This window comes from Falco biarmicus, chromosome 1 (assembly GCF_023638135.1).
Source record: "Falco biarmicus isolate bFalBia1 chromosome 1, bFalBia1.pri, whole genome shotgun sequence".
NCBI lineage: Eukaryota > Metazoa > Chordata > Aves > Falconiformes > Falconidae > Falco > Falco biarmicus.
The window spans coordinates 13,423,137-13,445,537 of NC_079288.1; the positions used below are offsets into that span (position 1 = coordinate 13,423,137).

General features: G+C 53.3%; 1 protein-coding gene across 3 annotated transcripts in view; it reads right to left on the bottom strand.

Annotated features, from left to right (window-relative positions):
• MGAT5B (alpha-1,6-mannosylglycoprotein 6-beta-N-acetylglucosaminyltransferase B) overlaps positions 1-22,097 on the bottom strand; it is a 70,614-nt gene extending 48,517 nt beyond the window's left edge. For 2 of the 3 annotated variants that reach the window (XM_056326560.1, XM_056326562.1), the window contains exons 1-2: positions 21,795-22,097; positions 15,267-15,379 (exon numbers count right to left, since the gene is read on the bottom strand). In XM_056326560.1, the coding sequence (XP_056182535.1) occupies positions 15,267-15,379; positions 21,795-21,862 (181 nt within the window). In that variant the 5' untranslated portion in view covers positions 21,863-22,097. The remainder of the gene's footprint in view (positions 1-15,266; positions 15,380-21,794) is intronic. The other variant, XM_056326561.1, reaches the window with a different exon arrangement.
• Positions 22,098-22,401: the final 304 nt, after the last annotated feature.

A 22,401-nucleotide genomic window follows, 5' to 3' on the forward strand; every position in this document is an offset into this window, starting at 1 on the left:
GAAAGCAGAGCTGTCATGGGGCACATCTCCCCCCAGCCTTCCCCTGGCTCTTGGAGATGAAGTCAAAGCCCTACCTCATCAACACCTCTCTTTTTCTGTTCTTGGTCTTTTGTTGTTGTTGTTGTTGTTGTTCCAGAAGCTTAAGGAGGATAACAAGAACGATTTGACATTTTTGGCAATGATTATTACATCTCTTGGAAAGTGTGTCTCATTAAAACCAAAAGAAAGGAGGAAAAGTGCTGAAGCGACTTTTAAAAATGCAAGAGCCAGGATTAATTTGTTAACCTGAAGCGGAGACCCAGACACCCGCCAAATGGCTGCTCGGCTGCCTGACAGCGCGTGCCAGCGATGGGGATCCGGAGGGTCGCAGAGAGCCCCGTGGCACCCCCAGCCGCTCCCCTTAAGCCAGTGATGAAGATCCCCAAGGGACTTGTGAACAGCACTGCAGGCAGACGGGATAAACCCAAACCTGACTCAATACCATGAAGACCCAGTAAAACAGCCCTGTGAGCCACTTTTTTTTTTTTTTAAACCCAGCAAGCTGCTAATTACAAAGGAGAAATATTCTAATCACCCTTGATAATCCCCAATGATGGGAAAGAAAGCACAAGTAAAACTGGTCCACAGATTAATTGGAGTTTGCTAAAGTATGACAGGTTTTTGACAGTTTTCCTGAGTGGCAGCCACTCTTTAAAAGCAATCACTGAACCTGACAGAGGTTTTCATAGCAGCACTAGGAAATAATGATTGCAATCAATCATATCTTACTGGATTTCATGAGACATGCTGGTAAACACAGCAGAGGGAGGAGAATTATTTATGGTGCTTCAGAAGAGCATACAGCTAAGTAATTGGATGAAATCAGGGAAAAAAAAGAAAGCATCCCCTTAGGGTGATGTCTAGTGGAAGAAGAAATAGTTTCTCTGCGAAACCAGTGGAAGAGTCAACAGCCAATATGCTCAGATTTGGATGGGTTGAAACCCCAGGGAATTCACTAATGATACACTTGTCTTTAAAATTCCTTCTTGGAGCAAATACATCCCTGGGCAGGCATCCCACCCCCTGCCATTACCTGCCGCTGAAGCCTCCAGGAACGGGAGCCAGGGCAGGCATGTGGGTGAGTATTGCTGCATGTGCAGACCTGGAGGTAAGGGTGAAGTTCAATGCCAGATGCCTCACAGTGACCATGCAGGAGCGGAGAGCAGCTGGGAAAGGAGCATTTCATGGAGCATCTCCAGCACAGGCATGGCACAGGGGACTCCCTGCTGGGCAGCCCAGCATAGGGCTGGGACCAGTGGAGGTGATGTGAAGTGGCGCTGGCAAAGCCCAGGTTGTGCCATGGCAAAAGGAGCAGATGGGAAGGAGTTTCCTTGCTCAGGCATCATGTTTTGGGATCATGAGCATCATCCTCCCCCTGCCCCACCACTGCTCATGTTGGGAGCCATCTCCATCCAGCACTCCACAAGCACAGATGGACCGTGCAGGATGTCAGTCACCCTGTGACACAGGTTTATGTGGAGCTCTTGGACACTTGGGCTGAGGTTTCCAAAAGGAGCTAAAACACCTCAGGAGGGAAAAAAAATAGCACTCTGAGGGCATGTTCCTTTTAGCCACTTAGACTGATTCAAATCTTTGTATAGCTGCTGGACCCTGATGGCAGCTCCCCCTCCCTTGGTCATGCAACCCCATCCTGCTCAGGGACACTCATGCTGCTCAGCATCAGCTTCATGCCAAGAAGATCGGGAAACTGAAACATGTAGGGGTAATGGTGCTCGAGCTGCACACTGGTGCCCTGTCCAATGTATCCCTTGTGTTTTCCTCCTAGAGGGTACAGGACACCGGTGCCACCCCACAGGCGCGGAGGTAACACCCCACCTTCATCACTACAGGGAGCTTTTCCACCCAAAAACCAGACCAATTTCAAGGTCAGAAAAAGCTTCCCTCACCCGTTGGCCACACAAACCCATCACTGACCGTACCAAGGGGAGGCAGAGGTACAGCCTTGACCCACGCCTCTGCAGACCAATGTGAGCACACCACAGCATCTCCATGCCATTTAAAATGCAATTCCACCGTATGTCCACTGTTCATAACATGGCTGATTTGTTGTTGATTTTGTTCCCCCTCCTGCTCAGACATAAGTTGTATCCCTGCCTGGCTGTCTTGCAACAGCTGAATGCTCCAGTACAAGAAGGGAATTTGCTCAGAGATGGTAAGATATTACTTATGTCCATTGAAAATACCAGCTGAATTAATTTCAATCTAAAGCATCATTTGCTTTGCTTTGTTTTTCTCCTTTAAAGGACAACTCCAGGCTACTTAAACCCCTGAAAAGGACAATGTACTCTTGAAGGATTTCTTGGAATAGAAACTGGAGGATCCCAAACATGGTGCAGCTGGACCCAGACCTCACCGCCCAGCTCCTCCAGTGGCTGGTACCTGGGGCTGTCCTGGGGATCCCAGCCTCCTGGGAGGGCACCCACCCCAGCAGCTCGCCGCTTCCCAGGAAGCAAAGCACCAGCTTTTCGCTTCCCTCCCCCTCCCACACTCCTCTATTTACTTTCACTATTGATTGTGATTCAAGCAGATTAAAAGACCAAAAAGCCAACTAGCCAAGGGCTCCAGCTAACCCTGACACATAATCCATTACAATCACAGCCCAGAGACCTAGCATTAACCGGCAGCAAGAAAGCTCAAAGCCTGGCTGAGGCTGGTGGCGATGGCCCACCTCCTGTCTCCATCCCTTTGGCACCCACCCTGGTGGAAGCTGCTCTGGGGATGGACCAGGTCCCGCTGGGTGCCTGCACCCCTCGAGGGCACCCGCTTGCCAGCATGAGCACCCAGCCAGTCATTGCCTCCAGCAAACCCAACCACATTTGCCATTAAACTGCTATGGATTTCTTATTTCAGTTATACAGAGAAAAATACAGACCTGCTTAGCCAGAGCCCCAGTGCAAAAAGCACAAGGGGCCACACAGGGAGCTGTCACACCAGCAGCAGCAATTTGCACCTGGAGGTGCCCACAAAGCAGCTTGGGGGCTGCCAGTGAAGCGGACACTTCGGTACAGCTCCAGCTTCACCATCGATCTGCTGCTGAGCTGCTGGAAACGGCTGGCAACAAAGTGCTTCCCTGGTAATCAGCCAAATTAAGCAGACTTAAGTCACCGGCTGGTAAAGTAGATTATGTCCCACCTGCCCACTATCATCTACCCCCTGGATTTATCCATCCCCTCATCCATTGCTGTGCAATCATTGGCAAATGTGCAGCCTCAGGGGTGTTCTCATTCCCCCTCATCACATCCCTGGGCAGACAGAGCCCATGGCAGAGGCCCCGCTATGCCCTGCACGATGGCTCCGGCACCGTGGGGCTGGCAGCCGTGTGCCATGACCGAGCCAGGCAGGAGCCACCCCAGGGCTCTGCTAACAGCCATGAACAGCAGCAATCACAACTGCTGTGGGCTCCATAGACACCCCCCCCCGGCTTTCCTACAGCCCCCTACATGCTGGGGGTGAGACATCGCAGCTGGGGGTGGGTGGGGGTGCCAACAATGACACCGATGTGCTGCAGAGTTCCTTGGCTGAAAGCAGCAGCCAGCTGTCCCATAGCTGCCCAAAACAGCACCAGCAGATGGAAACCAGCCCCATCAATCGCCCCCGCAAGCACCTTGCCACCCCTACGGGCAGGCACCGCTCTGCCCACCCCACTCCCGGACAGCCGGGGCAAAGCCACGTCCCTGGGCTCTGCTCTCCCACACTGCCAGGGGCTCCACGAGCGACCAGCGGTACCCCCCAGTGTCCCTCTGCAGCCCCACGCCCCAGCACACCGCAGGTCCACTCCTGGCAGGGTGGTGATGCCCCACTGCCTTTCAGAGAGGAGGTTGGTTAGAGGCCACTGAGAGGTCCTGGGCAAACCTCAGCCTCCACCCAGGGCCCTACCAGCCCTCCTCCAGCCTAGTGTCGCCCTACCAACCCCGCTGGGGCTGGGGTCTCACTCCCTCCCTCCGGGCAGCCTTTCAGTGCAGGCCCCCAAGCTGAACCTGCAGAAGGGGCTCCTGCCACTTTTCCACCCCAACCAGCTCCCCCTGCCCCCCCACCCGAAGGAAAATGCCTGTAAGAGCAGGCTGCAGCTCTCTATCTCCACCCTAACACATATTCGCTCCCTATTTCCATATAAATAAGAAAAGGCAGGAAGCTGAGCAATACAAATAGACACATTCACAGACAAGAGCGTTTCACTGCCACAAGGGAGAGCGCAGGGCTGTTCCTCCCAACTTTTATTACTTCTTACCCCCCCCCCCCTCCACACACACACCAGACACCTGGTGTCCCCTACGGGACACAGAGACGGTCCCACAGGTCCTGCCACAAGCCATCACTCTGCAGGCAAAACGCACTGGGTCACCCCCTCCTCTCCCCAGCAGTCCCAGGAGATGGGCTGGGGGAGGTGGGTAGCTGGGGATGGGGAGACAGATACACACAACCCCAGCACAAGCCGCACTTCAGCTTTTATTTCATCCTTCTCCTTTTCACCGCCCCCCCCCCCTTCACTTTTCTTCTTTTTTTAAAAAAGTACCAGCAGGGTATTTTTAGTTGGTCCTCTACTGCCAGCCAGCACTATTTTAAATTGCATTTTAAGCTGTTCTGCAGTGCTCCAAACACCTCATGCTGCAGGCGAGGCTTTCAAACTACAAGATTAACATCGATTTTAAATTGCTTCCTAAAACACAAGGGCTCCAGCACAGGGCTGGCTCAAGGGCAGTTGCCAGCAGCAAAGCCCTGAGGACACCAGGGCTCCCAGGGCACAGGTGGACCCCACACCGGGCTGGATGCTGTCAGCACCAGAGGCAAAGCTGGACCCCACTTTTGCAGCTGGGACCCCCAGTTCCAGGTAAGGAGCAGCACACACCAGTCCCACGGCACAGGGGCAGCCCCAGAGTGGCTCCACAGCCCCATAAGCCAGGGACCCCCTCCATCACCAACCCTCATTTCAGTTCTTAGTCTTTACAAGACAGGCATCCTCTCCAAGGGCATCGGCATTTAAGACTAGTTCTTCTCCTAACAGCTCCTGTTGCTGACCTCAGGGAAAATCGTATTATCAGGGTCCAATACCCCAACATCTGCAGGAAATCAGCCCAAAGCCCTGGGGCAGAGAAAGGATCCGACCCAGCATCTGCACACCCCAAGGTCAGCCAGAGGAAGGCTTTGGGAGGCTCAGCACCACCATCGCTCCTCTGGCTCCACACGTTCAGTGCTCAAGCCCACAGTCTTATTTACAGCTGCCCCAAAATGTTATGTTTCAGAAACAGCAGAACTCACTAATTTAACACTTTCAAAATTATTACCATCTCTTCTTCAGCCAAAAATACTGGCCAAACAGTGCCGGGCATCCTGCCACTCTGTTTCCAGGGGTGAATAAATCATCCCCTTCCTCCAAACCCATAAGTCGCTGCCGAGCCCAGCAGCCAGGTCCTTCCAGCAGCAGCAGAGCGGGGCAGCAGCACAAACCAGAGCCCGCAGGAGCCGGGGGGCATTGGCAGAGCCACGGGATGTGCCTTGGCTAATCTCTGCCTGAGCTGAACCAAACCCTGGTCTCTCGTTTAGGCCAGAGAAACAAATAAATCAGTGGGAAAAAACCAGCTTTTATAGAGGCTGCTATGGTTCCCACTGTGCTAGTTTTATTTTCTGAAGTACCTGCTGCCTCCCGGGCTCAGGATGAATTTTGATTTAGGAGTGAAAAGGGGTAATAAAAGCGTAAAGAGCCATTAACATTCCTCCTGGCCTTGGTGGGGTGTTTGCTCATCACACGTTGATGGAAATGCCATTTGACTTCCTTATGAGCTATAGAAAATCAATTAATTGATTTAATCATTCCCTGGGAGTTGCTGCTTATGGAGATAACAGAGTGCTGGAGCCAGCAGGATGATGCTGCTCCCTCCTCCAACACGGTGGCTACAGGGAAGAGGTCAATGCACATCACTGCACCGAGACCTCCATCCCTGCTCCACCAGTTCAAGACTCATGAATTCCCACTTCCATCTTCCAATGAGTTTAGCGGCTTTTTCTTTTTTTTTTAAGCCTGCAGGCATCCAGTTCTGAGCAGCAATTGTATCAAACGGGCACTTCTGCAGCATTCCCAGGGTGGATTAAGCTTTAACCACTACTACAGCAGCCCTTACACTTCTTCTTACCCCTCTGTGCCCTACAAAGCACCAATATGCATTTTGCCTCGCCAGCCCACCCCTGCAGAAGTGGGCAGTAACTCCTGGTGTCACGTGGAGCCCCCATGGATGCCTTTCTTTTCCTTATTTTAACAGCACTCGTTTCCCTGCCTGCAATAGCAATTTAATAAGAGCAGTAAAGTTTTACACTTCCACTTCAAGCTTCCTTTCCAAGCGTGGGTTGGAGATGGGAGCACAGTGCACGTTCACCAACCCGACAGGGGATGCAGTGCTCTGGGACCAAAGCGGGATGGCCCACGGGGACAGCAGAAGAAGCAGGCACGGGAGAGAACACATGCTTTTAATCAACCCACACTTTTTCCATCTGGGCAAAGCAACGGTCTGCTCCAAAACAAATGCAGATTAAGGACACGTCTGTGTTACCGTGGGGGTTCGACCTGGGCACGAGCAGCAGACTCTTGCCACAGCACAGTGGACCCAATAGCACTCGCACCGCAGGGTGCTGCACGGGGCAGCTGACACGCACAGCCACTCTCAGCAGCACCCATCACCATTGCCATCAGCCATTCCTCAGCACAGAGCACCACTTTAACCCATAATTAAAGAAGTCTCCCCATACTCAACAGGAAAAGCAGAACAAATTATTGCTGCCGCATGCAGCGTTATCCATTTAAAAGAGCCCCTGGAGCAACCAAGCATCTGGCACGAGCCAGCAGGGAGTGGGGCTGGGGGAAGGCAGCATTTGAAGCAGAAAGCCCTCACCCTGCACCTGGGGTCTGCCTTGCTTTGGGGTCTCCATTAACCCCCTTCTCCTCACCAATGCTTGGACAACGGGGAAGCAAGAGAACAGTCCCAAGCGGTGGGAGCTGCCAGAGTGCAGCAACTCTGGGCCCGCTGGAGAGCTGGCCCCACCACCTCAGCATTTTTCTATGGGGGGAAAAATCAAAAGCCCATCTTCCCCAGTACAGCTCCTCACCAAGGAGGTACTCCCAGTACCGACCAGCTCGGCTTGGCACTGAGCAGACAACTGCTTACAGAATCAGCTGGCTGCTCCAGCCCCTGAGGCTGCCTGGAGTGCCTCCAAAGAGCTGCACAGCACAGTCTTCCCCATGGATGTCCCCTGGCTGGCACACCTCCCATGGCCCAGGGGCTCCAGGAGACTCTAATCCAGCTCTGGATGCAGCAGCAGAAAAATTAAGCATTAGAGATGTGCAGGACCCGCATGTCCCAGCTGGTGCCGGGGAGGCAGCACGTGCCCACACCCTCTGCGCAGGGACCCAGGGAAACACTCTGGACAACTGCCCCACAGGCCCTGCGGGAAGAGGGGATCAGAGAGGGGAACCTCCTGCCTTTCGAGAGGGTTTTGCATAAGCAAATTGTGGATTCAGGTCATGAGAATAGCCTCATCCCTGTGCCTGGACAAGCATCCTTGTCGCCGCCTGCGCCTTCCAGTGAGACACGCTCAAGCAGCGGATCCTGACAAGCTGCTTACAAGTTTCTGCAGACAGTTATCCAGAGCTGCTCAGCAGACAACATCAAAACGTTACACATGCAGCCCAGGAGAGGGCTGTAACTCACTCAGGAAGAAACTGGGAATAATTAATGCCGAGTTTGCACAGCAAAGTCCACCCGGCTCCCTCCTGTGCCCCCCCATCCCCATCACTTGGTTACATGAGGCTTTGCAACTGGTTCTCCTGTCACCTTCACCATGCATTAAAGGCAGCAAGATAAATTTATAATTTGCATGACTTTTCAAAAGCAAAGGGAATACAAGCATCCCTGGAACCACATGACTGCGTGTCACACCTCAAGGAGGCAGCAGTCCAAGTGCTCACTCCTAGATGCTCTCTCCAGCGAGGTCAGGTAAGAAAAGGGATTGTTAAAGCCATAAAGCAACTTTTGGGTATTTTGCCCAACTCAAGCTACTGTCAGAAGATCTATGTGCTCTGCTGAGAACAGAAAAACTGAGGAGCAGATTGGGATCTGTCACAAGTGGCAGTGACCCAAGTTTGCAAATGGGTCCAGAAATTATCTTTCCCGAGAGAGGAAACTGGGATGTGAGGACGAACACATCTCTGTTTTGATTTAAAGCTCTTCCGGCTGAGCAGCATCTCACCACAGCCTGGACCTCACAGGCGGAGCTGAACCAAGCCATCCCCTCCCCTGCTGCCCTCCCTCGCGATGAGCCACACGCAGAGCACAGCGGGTACGCAGCAGGTCAGGATCGTGCACACAGACCTTCTCCTCCCCCCCTCCCAGCACAGTTGATGGTGAGGGAGGACAGCAGAGTTATTCAAGCTCACTCTGATCATTAGCAAATACGAGCTTGACCTTTCTGCATCTTCTGTGAGAACAAACGGCAATGGTACCTGGCCACGCTAACCCAGCTGGGATGCTGCTGGAGCAGAAGGAAAACCAGCAGAGACAGGAGCGGGAGCAAAGGACCCCTCCGAGGAGATCATGTAGGTTCTCACATTTCTATTTGGCTTTTCTGCTCTGCTCCTCGGGGAGCGATTCAAGGGATTGAAATAACATAAAATCCCATTGCTTCACGGTACCATGACTCTGGAACGGTGAAGATGCCCTACAAAACCCCAAGCATTATCTTCTGCATATCAACATCATCTTCTGCAGCACAATTCCTGCCTCCCTCCACCGACATCCCTGCTCTGGAGAGAAACAAGCCACAAACACCAAAATATTCAGCTGTGCTGCACAGCCCTAAACAATCTCCCTCTCTCTCCCATGTTCATTGTTGGAAGAAATTGCTTTAAGCAGGTGAGACTCCATCAGCTGGAGCAAGCAACAGCCATGAGAGAGGCAGAGCACTCCAGTAGCCGGGACACAGGAGGGGTACTGGGTTTGGGGAGGGCAGGGCAAGATTGCTGCCAGGTGATGTTAAACACCATTTCCAGCGTAACGTGCCTTGGCTGTTGTCTGCTGGACCTCTCCTGGGAGTCCCATGCCCTAACAAAACAAACCATAGCCCTTTTGATGCCCCAAGAAAGCAGCAGTGCTCAGCTGCACCCAGAGCCTGCATCCAGGACAAGGTGCCCCAAGACAGCAAGGGGGGGTTCCCCAGCAGGCTGTCTCTGTAACTTTTCCACATTTAATTTTCTTTCCCTGCAAAATGAAAGCGAATGGCCAAATCTCAGAGGCTTTTGCAGCAGAAGCTGTTCTCTGGCCATTTGCACCTCTGCTGTGCCACAGACCAAGGGAAGTCCCCAGGCACTGGTGCACTGCTCACCTCCAGCCAGACTCCAGGTTAAGGCAAGTACCATTGCCCAGCTGCAGAAAGTCCCAGTGGCGCAGGACTGGGAACCCCGTGCCTCAGTCCATAAGCTGTTTAATATCCCATCAGAGTCCTTATCCTTCAGCCCTGAGAGGATCAGACCCCAAAGCATGTGTCAGCAACCTAGGACAAGGTGCGACAGCCTTGCAGAGGATGTGCTTCACCCCTGCTCACTCACATTTTCCAGCTTGCGCTCTACAATCAGCTCTTCATCAGCCTTCCTTTGTCCCCTTGTCCCCACCGATCCTGTTTCCAAAGCCACTGAGGAAACACAATGCAGGAGCCCAACTGTGGTCACCAACAGGAAACCAGCTGGAGATGCTGCTGGGAGCTCCGTTTGGGGTGGAAAAAGGCAGGCGTTGAGTTCTCAAGCTGAGCATCAATCCAGGCAGGAAACACTTGAAAATGGTTTGAAAAGACAAGTTATGGGAACAGTAAACACAGAACTCCAGTGCTCAGCAAACCACCACTTCCCAAAGGCGTGGAGACTCAAGGACTGCAGTGTGAGAACTGCTGTTGCAGCACGCAGACCCCAAGCACTGAGATATCTATATCTGCATGAACCACTCAAAGCACTTGCATCAAAGTACCACTGAGGTCAGCTGAAATTAAATCAGAGCCCTCTTGCAAGAATCAGCAGCCCACAGCGAGGGCAGAGCTCAGCTCCAGCTATCTTGGGACATCAGGACCTGTCCTACACATCCCCTGGGTCTGCAGCAAATTCCTCCAGCACCTCATACCCTACCATACAGGAACCAACAGCAGGAGAAATCAGAAGTGTTCCCATCTTTTAAAACTACCTACAGCAGCTGCAGGCAGTATTCCAGCCACATCTAATCATGTTCTAACACTTAACCTGTTTTCCTCCGCTAATCCCCTGCAGCAGCAAGCTCCACCAGCAGGACCAGGACGTACATCACTGCCCAGACCAGGCTGGGGCACAGCAGCGGGCAGAGGGACCATGGCCAAACCCCTCCCCAGCCCCGCTGCAATCACCACGATTAAAGATTCTGGTGTTTTTTCAGGATCAGCCCCCTGCCCCAAGACAATTTGACTCCAGCAGTAAAACAAAACCAAAACAAAGATGCTTGGGGGGGAAAAAAAAACAAACCACCAAACATTTTAAATTCTAAGGAGGACAAGAGAAGAGGGCACAGAAAACAATCTCTTGAGCCTAGAGCCCTTCCCAAAGTGTCTCCCACATTCAAAATTTATGGACTTGTCTATTCTCTTTTTTTTAATCTAGATCTTTGTAGAACAAATTCTCTCAGTGGCCATTTCAAAACAAAGGAACCATTCTTTGTCTGTGTTTACTTGACAGCAGCAGATTAGGATAAAATAACTTGCATTTCAGAAGGGTTTTTTATTTATTGTTAAGACGCAAAGCCTCTGCTGCATCGAATCACCAAGCAGAGAAGCCATCTGAGGAATGATTTCTGGCACACACCAAGAAACTCAGCTTTTGGAGAGAGCCTCTGAGAAGGAGATTCATATACAAAAATAAAATTAAAAATGGGATTAACTTTTGGACTGTGACATTATCCATTTCTCTTTTTCATGCTCCTGCCTCACATCTATCTTCATTTTGGTTTTAATTGGCTGCTCACACAGTTCAGAAGCCAGGACAGCTCTGGGCCAGTCTGGGGCATTTTCCTAAGCTTCCCCTTGGATTGCGATATCCAACACTCAGTGCTGGGCTGCCCAGGACACCCAGGAAGAAACAGGAACAGTCCCAGCCTAGACTGAGCCATGAACCATGAGCTTCACCACTTATCCACAACCCAACAGGATCTCTCCAATGCAAATGATTTTTAAGTGCCCAGGTGCTTGACCCCCAGCTCTTTGGGGCCGCCCCAACCCTGCAGGCATTTAAGTGCATGGGCAGCTTCACTTGCACAGCATCGCTGCTGAGCCTGGCAAGATACGTGGAAACAAGGACCAGAGCCAACAGCCACAAAAGCCAGGATCACCCCCAGGAAGGACCACAGAAGCTGGTGCTCACTAGCCACAAACATACTCAACTAAATACACCGGTGATGCTGGCAAAGCAGCCCACACCCAGAGTGTATGGGGAGAGGATGCTGCCAGCTTGCAATGCAAAATTAATGAATGAATAATGCTCAAAAGAGCCCATTAAACCCAATGCTTTCATGAGCCCATGCAGAGACGAGAGCAGCAGCAAGGACCAGGCTCCTTCCCCAGGTGGGACCACCAGTGCATTCCAGAGGTTTCACACTGGGAGCCCTGTCCCAGCAGATATTCAAGCCCAGGCTCCAACCCATGGCAGACCTGGGGCCACGCACCCATCAACTCCTCCAAAGCCAACAGCCCTGAACCTGTCCAGGTCTGTGCCAATACTGGCCCAATTCCCACTATTACTCACATCAAGAGCTAATCAGCCTAGCAAAATTAACCTGCTCCTTTGAGCTCATCTTCAGACCAGCATTGTGTGCTTAACAGCAACAATAACAACCAGCAATATTTCTTGGGTTTCCTTGGGATCCATAACGCATGTTAATTAAATGCCACTTTGTTATTCAAACAGACCCATTGAGACTTCACAGCACTAATAAGAAGTATATCCATTTCTGGTCCCATCGACACGCACCAACTTCGACACACATTCGGTGGCCCTCCATGTCAGCTCAGCATCACCCCGGCCGGGAGGGATCTCCTGCTCCAAGTAGAGCAGACCTGGGGTCAGACCTCACATCAGCCAGATGTGTTTTGAAAGTCTCCAAGGATGGGGTTTCCTCACCCCACCAGCTTCCCACTCCCCATTTCCCAGTGGCACCAGTGAGGTTGCCTTGCATGCATCGTCCCTCCTGCCTTTTTCCATGGGTGCGACAGTTGGGTTTTCCAGCCATGAGATCCTCCCACAGCAGCCGCATTTCAAAGGTGACAGCGAGGGGTCCACAGTGACATTGGCCGGCTCCTAGCCAGCTCCAGCCTTGTGCATGCCCTGAGGTCTTGGTCCCGCTCTGCTTTCAGGGGTCCTAATCCCATGTTGCTGCGCTGTGTGCGGGGAGCTGTGCTGAGAACAGCGACTTACCACACAGGACAGCCGGTCCCTAGGTACCAGCATCACGGGAAAGGCTGAACCTCAACAGCCTGAACCTGGTGTTAAAGAGCTAGAAAGTCTCTCAGGTTGTGCCTGCCAAACCCTGGGGACAAAGCATATAACCTTCTGAAACAGCATCCTTCCTCCAGAGACAGGAGAGGGGATGCTTCATGTTTCAAAACAATGTGTGAGATCATGAACAAACCAAACCTTCCCCAACAAGAAACACAGCAACAGCAACATTTCCAGCAATTTATTTGGAAGCAATACCTTGCTTGGCAATTCAATCCGGGGGGGGGGGGGGGGGGGGGGGGCGGGGGGGGAGAAGGGAGGAAAAAAAAAAGTTTTACATTGAATTTCTGAGCTTGCTAATGAAGGAGGACTTCCCTTAGCCAGATACAGACCTTAAAGTCCAAAAGCTTGAAAAATTAGAGGACCTTGATCATAATTTTTATCTTCTTCTTGAAAAGAGACAAACCAGCAATCACCAGAAGCAACACCCACACCACGCAGCCTTGGAGCCAAGAAGCGGGCATCGCTCCTGGCCGGCAAGGCAGGCGCTCACAGCACACCACCCCGCAGGGCCAATGGGACCCACCATGGCCAGGAGCTCGGATGGAAGAAGGTGAACCCACTTGCACACCTTGATTTAATCACCTAAAGCAATGAGTGTGGAGGACTCTGAGGTGTGAGAGCCTGAACAAGGAGGTTTCTTTTGATCCAGCTCCAAGGCTGCGCTGACGTTGTGCCTGGTAAACAGGAGACACACAAGGATGGGAATCAGTGGACTCAAAGACCTGGGTTAAATTGATGACAAGAAAAAGAATGGGAAAAGCTATTCTACTCTAAGGCATCCAGAAAGGGGATAAAGAATCTGAATAATTGTCTTTTTGCCATCACTGGAACAGGCTGCCCAGGGTGGTGGTTGAGTCACCATCCCCAGAGGTATTTCAAAGACAAGTAGACGGGGCACTTAGGGACCCGGTTTAGTGGTGGCAGTGCTACGTTAATGGTTGGACTTGATGACCTTAAAGGTCTTTTCCAACCTAAACGATTCTACAATTTCACCACAACTTTGAAGTCCTCTGGGGTGGGACCAGGGGCTTCTGCAGGCTTCTAGAAACCCTTGCTGCTGTTTGCAGCATGACCTGTGCCACCCTCAGCTCACACTGGTCCCACAGTTACTCAGGTCCCTCTCTGCCTTTCTTCTAGTTCTCTGCAAACTCCCAGAGGATGCTGGGGCTCTCCTGGGTCAGAAGGCAGCTGTAACAAGTGACACTTTTTATTCCACACTCAGGAATCTTTTCAGGACCCATCTCTTCAAAAGCCAGGTTTGGAGAAGGTGGTGGTCCAGAGGCTTCTGCCCACCCTCCTCACATGCTGCTTCTCATCCCAAGAAGGAAGAAATCATGTATTATATGACCAGGTTTCAGTCACCAGCTATCCTGGGAGCAGCGCTTGGCATGGGGACAGGGACATTAACAAAGCACCCACCCTTGCCGCAGGGGCAGGTACCCCAAACGTGGTAAACCACACAGAAAATACGGAAAGGCACCGATCCTGCAGCCTGCTCTGGCTCCGGCTGGGGACAACCCAACCAGGCAAACACCAGCTCCTTGGAGAAGGGGCTTAATGGAGTTGGTGATGGGAACAATTAGGGGATCACAGGGAGAAACGCCAGCCACCGTGTGCTCCACCCGTGGGGGAGAAAAAGCCAGCTGCCGCAGGCTGCACATCAGTCTCTCTGAAAATCAACTAAGTGGTTGACAAGCACCATCAGACTTCTGGAAACCGCCACTTCAGTCCTCTCCTGTAGGAAAGCAGCTAGGGCTTCTTCGAGCACCACAAGGAAAGGATCTAATGCCCCAAAATCACATTCCAGGCAAGGCTAGGGAGCTCAAATCCTTCCATGCGTTTGGTATGGAGGAGGGGAAGACCACGGTGGCCCGGCCAAGCCTATCTCACCCTGCTCACCAGAGTTCAAGCTGGACATTTCCCCCTTTGCAGTTCAGTCATGCTGTTCCAGGCTGGGGCCACAGAGAAAAAAATTCAGGGCAAAGCTCAATTCAGCACACGGGCAGGACACAACCCTCCCACCATGGAAGCTGTCTCCTGAGCTGACTGCACATCTTGCCAAAACAGGTGTTTTAAAAAATATAACAGAAAGCACACTTGCTAAAAATCAGAATATTTATCTTCTACATTTCAGTACCTCCATAGAACCACAAAGGCCTTTTATTTTCCCATCCCTAAGGAACAATTTCTACTCCCTGCAGACCAAAACTGCTCAAAATCACTGAGCTCTCCAAGCACCCAAGCCAAATCTTCAGCACGTCAGACTGGGTGCAGCCCATGCAGCCCACACCTCTGCCAGCTGAAGGTCTGACTCCACCAGCCGCAGCCACTGGTGTTTTCCCATCCCTCTGCTGTGAGCCACGGTCAGCATCCACACTCCCGCACACACGTGTCCCCGCTGTGCCTGTACACCTCTGGATGCAAACACTGCCAGGTTTTAGCCACGTGGCTGCAAAGTGCTCCACGCCACAGCAAGAAGAGCCAACAGGACCCTGAGCTGTCCTGACATCCCTGAAATGGGTCAGGAGGGAGCCTTGGGAACAGAGGCATCGAAGCACCATCCTCCCTGCATCCCTGGTGCTCGTCAGCTCGGCTGCACCATGCATGCAGGGGTCATTGAGCATCACATGGGACAGGACGGGCACGGAGCCACGCTTACCTTCGGTCCGGATGGTGAAGGGCGAGTCCCCCAGGCGCTTGGCTGAGAACTGCCCTCCCAGCGATGTCATTAGGAAGCACAGGGTGAAAAAGCCAATGCCCAGCACAAATATCCTGTGTGAGGGAAAGCAGAGCTGTAGCAAGGTGTGATGAGGAACCAGCTCGCTCCTGGGATAGCCCCACCACCCTTCATGCCCCTGGGGTAACCCCCAGCAGGAGCCGCTTTGTTTTGGGGTGTCTGGAAGAGGCAGCCTGAACAATCCCTGCCTCCTTCCCAACTGCTCCATCCCCATGGCTCACACCACCCAGCCTGGGCAAGGAGCATCTCTGTGGCCAGAGTTCCATAAGAGCACACCAGTAACTCACCCAACCACAGCCAGACCCACACACGCTTCACGAAGAGTCCTAAGATGTTGCTGCCCAAACTGGCACCAAGCAGGTGGGTTTTGCCTGAAAATACCCTTCAAAATCCCTGCAGTCTGCTCCAACAGGCAGGCTTCAAGAGGGAACGGAGGACTTGCATCTTAGATGGGAAAGCCCTTACCATGCTCCACTAGATCCAGGCCATTCATCCACACCATAGGAACCACCACAATAAACAATACCCATTTTCCTCCTGGGAGAGTCCGGAAAAAAGAAAGACCTTGTACCTTCCCTTCCTCCCAAAGGATCTAAAAATATAAAAACCAAAACTTTTTTTTTAAAAAAAAAAAAACGGTCTTTTGTTCCCCCTGTAACTAGGTCACTGGTATTTGCCATTGTGTCCAGCATCACCTGCACGGCACGGGCAGCCCTGTGCACAGCAGAACGAGGAGGGACCCACACTGGCAGCACACACGGTGGCCTGGGACCATCCCGTTGCTACTTTGTTCATCTGGGCTGGTAGGAAAGCAGCTCCCATGGGGATGCACCAGGCAGGATGCTGACCCACACGTCACTCCCAGCTGAGCTTGTGGTCACCTCCAGCTGCAAGAGAGGCAGGAGCCCTCAGCGCTGCTCTTATTCAGGCCAAATTCAGGCCAGAACTTTTGGGGAGGGTACAAAGGCTGAAGGCAGGAGCTCTGTGCAAGCAGGAGGGTTATTGTGCACCAGGGAGCATAAAGCCAAGCCCCCCCCCCATCTCCCCAGCATGCAAGCAGAGCATGCTGCACCGAGGGATTGGATGCCTGGTCTCTTTCCACTGCTTGGAGATGCTGCCACTGCCTCCAAGTCTCCATGGAGGTGCAGCATCCTCCAACAGACACACAGGCACAGCCCCAGCAGAGCCACTGCCAGGCACCATGTACGACAGGTCCCAGAGCCATGGCTATACGGAGGATCTCAGCCAGTTAAACCCAAGAAAAATTTCAAAGAGGAGAAAGAGAAAAGACAACTGCCAGCCAGCCTCGTGAAACAACAGTTCGCCTTCAAATAGACAAATCCTGTGTGAGATGGTGAGCTGAGCAAGCCCGTAGGGGTGCCTGCTGGCATTTCTGCCTCCCAGCGTCCCAGAGCCAAAGGGAACCAAGCCACCGAGGACAGGAACCTGTAACTCTCCTTTGCAAGTTCACAGCATTATCCGCAGGGCTCAGGAGCTGCGCACAGAAACGCAGCAGAGCCACCCAAAGCTGAAACCAGGCTTTTCCAGAGAAAGGGTTGCAAAGGAACACCACAGCCCTCCATCTCATCATTATTGTGCAGTTAAAAGGCAAAGGATTAGGAGCCAGCCATTAAGTCTGGACTACAACGTGCCAGCATCGCAATTATCTGTTGCTGGAAAGGGCTGGCAACTAAAGCAACTTCCTTCAAAGCACTCATTAGCTACAGGAGATGTTTTGGAGACCTGAAGTACAGCGTCAAGCAACTCAAAAAGGACTGGCCTTCCCTGGAAAGATCTACTGGAGGAGCTCCCAGGGCAGGTCCCTACTGTTCCAGTACAGCATGGCCAGGCTCGCCCTGCCCGGAGAGCCTCCTAGACAAGACATGGTACCTTCACAGGACCCCACAAGCTCCCTACCTCCATCCCACCAACTCTGATGCTGCTCTCACGGAGCCAACACACACCTGAGCCCCAGACCCAGGGCAGCTTTGCTGTCAGCATCAGGCAGCAAAAAAGCAAAGGGTTTCTCCAGCCCTGCGCGCTGCAGACAGGCATCTAACACCACCCATCCGCCCTGGCTCCCAGGCATCAGCCCTGCCCCATCCCCAGCTGGGTCACAGCAGATCAGGATCACCTGGCCAGGGGCTTCGGACAAACAGAACCCTGCAGCTCCTCATCCCCTTCTCACCTCACACCTAATCAAGAGTAAAAGAAACATCCTGGGCTTGTTAGCCTTAACAAGCTCTGCCAGCAGCACACAAAACCAGCACAAACACTTGCTAATCCTTTTGGAGACCCACAGCCAGGCATTGGGAGAGCTGACCCACCTGGGAAAGGGGATGTTCAAGTGCATCAGTGAAACTGCCCGACATCCCTGTGCATGCACTCTGGGAGTGAAGCAGCTCTTATTTCTGAATGAGCCTGCCCTGGGGGCTGGAAAGCAGTTTAAACAAGCTGTAAAAAGCATTGTTCACTGGGCTAATCCAGACTTCCATCCCTAAAAGCCTGGCTATAGGCACAGCTGGTGTGCCCTACAAGCAGCTGCTGGTGGAGCACAGCCATCCTCTCCCCAGCAGATGCTGATGAACCATCGAGCTGCAGTATTTGCATGCAGAGATGACTACGGACCTCATCCCCTTTCCCAAAGCAGACCTCAGAGAAGGGTTTCCAGAGAGCTGTGGTCCAGCTCTGGCAGGGAGGTGATTGAGCATCCCTGATGCTTCAATACAACATGGTGCCCCACAAATTGCTTGGAGCAGGAGCGATTCAGGGACATGAGTCCATTCCCATTATCACACCCTGCGCCCGGCCACAGAGCACAGTGCTTGATCTGGAAGAGGCTCTCAGGAACACAAATGGAAGGGACTGCAGCACCCAGCTTGGCCTTGGAGGGCTGAATTTATCCTTGGAGCAGGAGCAGAGGAAACGCTGTCTGCCGTGGCACCTCCCTAGCAGGAAAGGACAACAGCACAGTAGAGAAGGCACAAGCTGGAGGAGGAGGAGGTCAAAGCCCAGCCATGCCCCATGACCAAGGATCCTCCCTGGGAGCACGTCATGGTACAAAACCCACCCTAAAGCTCCATCCTGCTGCCAGCTGCCCCCTTCCCCAACGGGCATTTTAACGAAGTATCACCTGATTAAATAATCAGATCTGATCCTGCTCTTCATTCTCAGCCTTCCTACTGACAATATCTTCATCATTATGCAAGACCTTGTTTATGCATTTTAATCTTCATAATTATACTCTGGCAAGGAGTGATGGTTAAACATTGAGAAGAAAGAAAAGGAGGAAGGAAAGAAAAGGAGGAAGGAAAGAAAAGGAGGAAGGAAAGAAAAAGATACAAAAGTGATCTGTGCTCTAGCATCTCATTAGGAGACAAAATCTTTTTCATTTTGACTGGATTACAGAGAGTAGGGGAGACTCAGGATGGTTTTTTCCCTAAAAAAAAAAAAAGAGAGAGACTAGAGCATAACTGGAATTGATATGCTTAGGAGAGAAGCAGATCGAGCCCAGCAGCATCACTCCACAGAGCAGGGATGCTGCAGGGATGGGCTCTGAGCCCGAGGACCCCATCTCTTTTACTTTGTGCTGATCTTCTCCAGGTGAATAAAAATGCTTGGCCCAGCCTTAACTAAGCAGAAACTCCTTATGCAGAAAACAAATACTGCAAAGCAGGTAAAACAGACTCTACCCCAGATCTTCCAAATTGCCCATCAAATGCACTAGGTCCTCTGCCCCCAAAATCCTAAATCGCTGAAGACCATGGAGCTCCAACCACCAAGTAGCATCTACTCTGCATGCTGGTTTTGCCTGTCATCCCACATCACGTTTAATTAATTGCCTGGGCACGGTTCTGGTGCCAAGTCCCTCTCCACATCCTCCCCACTGAAATGTTCATAGTTCTGGGTTCTGGCATGGTGCCCAAAAGAGAAGGAAGCCAAATTCTCTAAGTCTTTAGTGAAAATTGGAAGTGACACCCCAGTCATTTTTGGCCCATGGAACTGAAAGCTGGATGCAGCCAGGAGGGTCTGAGCAATGAGCTGGAGGAAGGTGAGGGGAGGAAGGCCAGCAGCACCCAGTGGGATTGAGCTATGACATTGGGACTGTCTGTCCATGGTGCTGCATCACTCAGCTGGGACTTGCAGGGAGAATATTATGCAGGTGCATGGTGAGACCAAGGCCTACAGGGACAGGTAGGATTTTTTTAGACAAGTTTTCAACACCCAAGTCTCTTAAGCTCAAAAGCCGAGCAACAATTTCCAACAGCAGCAGTAGTCAGGCTAATAAAAGATGCTCCCTCTCCTGAAAACCCAGTTTTGCTCAGAGCCCAACACCATCACGGTGCTGTCAAAATGATGCTCAGCAGTGGGAATCATCCTCCACAAAGGGGACTAGAGTGAATTCTCTTACTGGCCAATGTTACAGACACATGGAAAGCCTGGCTTTGGTTTCCAGCTGGCAAACTTGCCTGAACTCCCCACATTCTGCAAAACCTAGAGCTAGGCAAGCTGGACCAGGGCTCCAAAATAGTGAATTCTTGCCTGAATCTGGCAGTCACAAATGAAACACCCTTTCCTGCTGAGATGAAGTCAGAGCCATCCTTGGACGTTTCTACACAGATTTGCTCTCTCTCTCCTTCCCATTTGCTGCAGGTGCTTTCACAGCTCAGAGCTTTGCATTGGTTGGCATGTCTGGAGCATGGTTAATGAAATGTTTTGGTGCAAAGGGTCAGGTTTCCTGTTCACTGTTTGCTGGTGGCACTGCTGCCAGGAGTCCACACCAGGCAGGGGATCGCACCGTGGGCTTCCCTAGAGCAGCAAGGCTTTGCCCAGCCGGCAACAAGCACCCGATCTACTTGACCCCCATCCTGATTGCCAGTATATTCTCCCACTCCGGTAGATCATCCCTGATTCACATCAGCTGAGAATGTGGGGTGCTGATTTTAGGGGAGCAGTACTGATTTGCACCAGGTTACGGCTGGAGTAGGGCAGTGCCAATGCTTGCCCACACTGGGCTGGGAGCAAGGTGATGCAGGACCATGACATGGAGGGGTGAGCTGGACACTGAGGGACAGCTAGGATTGGATCTTGGGAATTTCTTCTCTCACACAGGGAAAACCTGACTGGTTAACAAGAGGGGACCCTCCAGCCCAGTGCTCTCCTGCCATCACAAGCCCCTCATCCACACATATCCTCACGTCCAGTGGGACTTTGTGATCACCCTGCAGCTCACTCCCTGCACTTCCCCATCCTGATCCTAGGTCAGTGCTGAAGGTGTGCTTCCCCTGCCCCAGAGGCGATGGATGCTCCGGCCAGTTACTTCCTCACTACAGGCTTCAAACCCACTTGAGAAAGCAAATAACCAAGTAAAGAGCATACCCCTGGGGTGCACGTGTCCTTCCCACCTCTCTGACAGTCATTCCTCATGCTCGGAGCAAGCCCGAGCCGTGGGGATCCTCACATCCCTGCTCCACCACTGCATCTGACATCCCCTTGGCCAATTTCCCCAGCCCCAGGGCACTGCTGTGGGATCTGGCAGCAGGAATCCCTCCGGTCCACCCGCTAGCGCAGAGCCAGGCAGCTCCCGGGGAGACAATATCTCCCACCCCAAGCACAAGCCAGCAGTGCAAGCAGAGCCCTGTCCTCCCGCTCAGCTCCAGGTGGTAGCCTGGGCTTTGCAAAAAGGCACCGGGGCAGATCCCACCAGTGATCCCAGGTGATCCCCGGCCCCCAAACACAGCAGGGAGCACTGGCAACCGCCGAGCTGGGCTCACCCCACCCTGTGCTTCACCCGCCGGCACTTGCCCCTTCTGTGGGTTTTTAGTCCCTCACCCCAGCGAAAACCCAAGCAATTCCTGGCATCTCCCATGTGTCTCAAGCCTGGGAGCAAGCAAAGCGCGTCTCCGGTGAAATAAGGAAGCTGGAGAGCAAGGACTGGAGAGGGGAAGCGAATGCATGGAGGCAGAAATGGGAGAGAGTTACACCAAGGGGAAAAAAGCAATAGGTGGGCACGGGCGTGCTGGAGCCGGAGGGTTTCAGGTTGGATATCGACCCTGGCCAGTTGGGTATTAATGATACCCCAGCCCCGCCGCCAGTTCAGGGTGGGTTTCAACATTCCCATCGGCACTAGCGGATTTAAACCAGAGGAACCGACTCCCCCCGCGTACCAACATCCCCGAGGACGGTATTAAGAAAAGGCAGCGGCAAACAGCCCTGTCATTACCCCAGGGCACCGGCGCGGCGAGCGCATCGGCAGCCGCCGGACAGCGAGGGCTGCGGACCCGCACGCTGAGCCGCGGGCAAACTTGCCAGGACCGCTGACATCCTGATCCGGGGTCAACCGCCCCCTCCCCCGCAAAATGTGCTCCGACAACCGCTTCGCATCCGACAACCGCAGGGGCCGAGCCAGGCGGCGGCGAGCCGGGAGGAGGGACAAGGGAATAACTTTACCTAAAGGGTCTCAAGGTGACGAGGCATCTTCTGACCATTATCTTCCCATCCGCGTTGACTGTGATCATGGTTCAGAGTTGCGGGGGGAGCGGGGAGGGGGCGGCCCCCGCACCCCCCCCCCACCCACCGAGGCAGCGAGCGGGGCTCAGCGGGCGGAGCGCGGGGCTCCGCGGGGGCGCATGGCGGGGCGCGGAGCGGGCGCGGAGCACCTCCCCGCCCGCCCTACCCCTACCCGCTGCCGGCCGAGCCCATCGCGGGCCAGCGCCGCTCCGCTCCGCGCCGCGCAGCCCGTGCGGGGCACCGCGCCCTGCCCCGCTCCGCGCAGCCCCGCGCAGGCAGCTCCGCCCCGCACCGCCCCGCGCAGGCTGCGCCGGGCGCCGAGTGCCACCTAGCGGCAGCCCGGCTGCAGAGCGGGGGGGCCGGGGCCGTGCGGGGGGCGGCTGCCCCCGGGTTGGGGCATTTGCGGGAAAGGTGGCCGTTACGCGGCGGGGGGGTGCATCCCGGGGCGGGTAACAGCCCCCGGCGTGGTGACCTGGGGAGCCGGGGCCGGCCCTCGGTGGGAAAAGTGGGGGGGTCAAAGCAGGAGCGCCACCGTGCAGCTCCCACG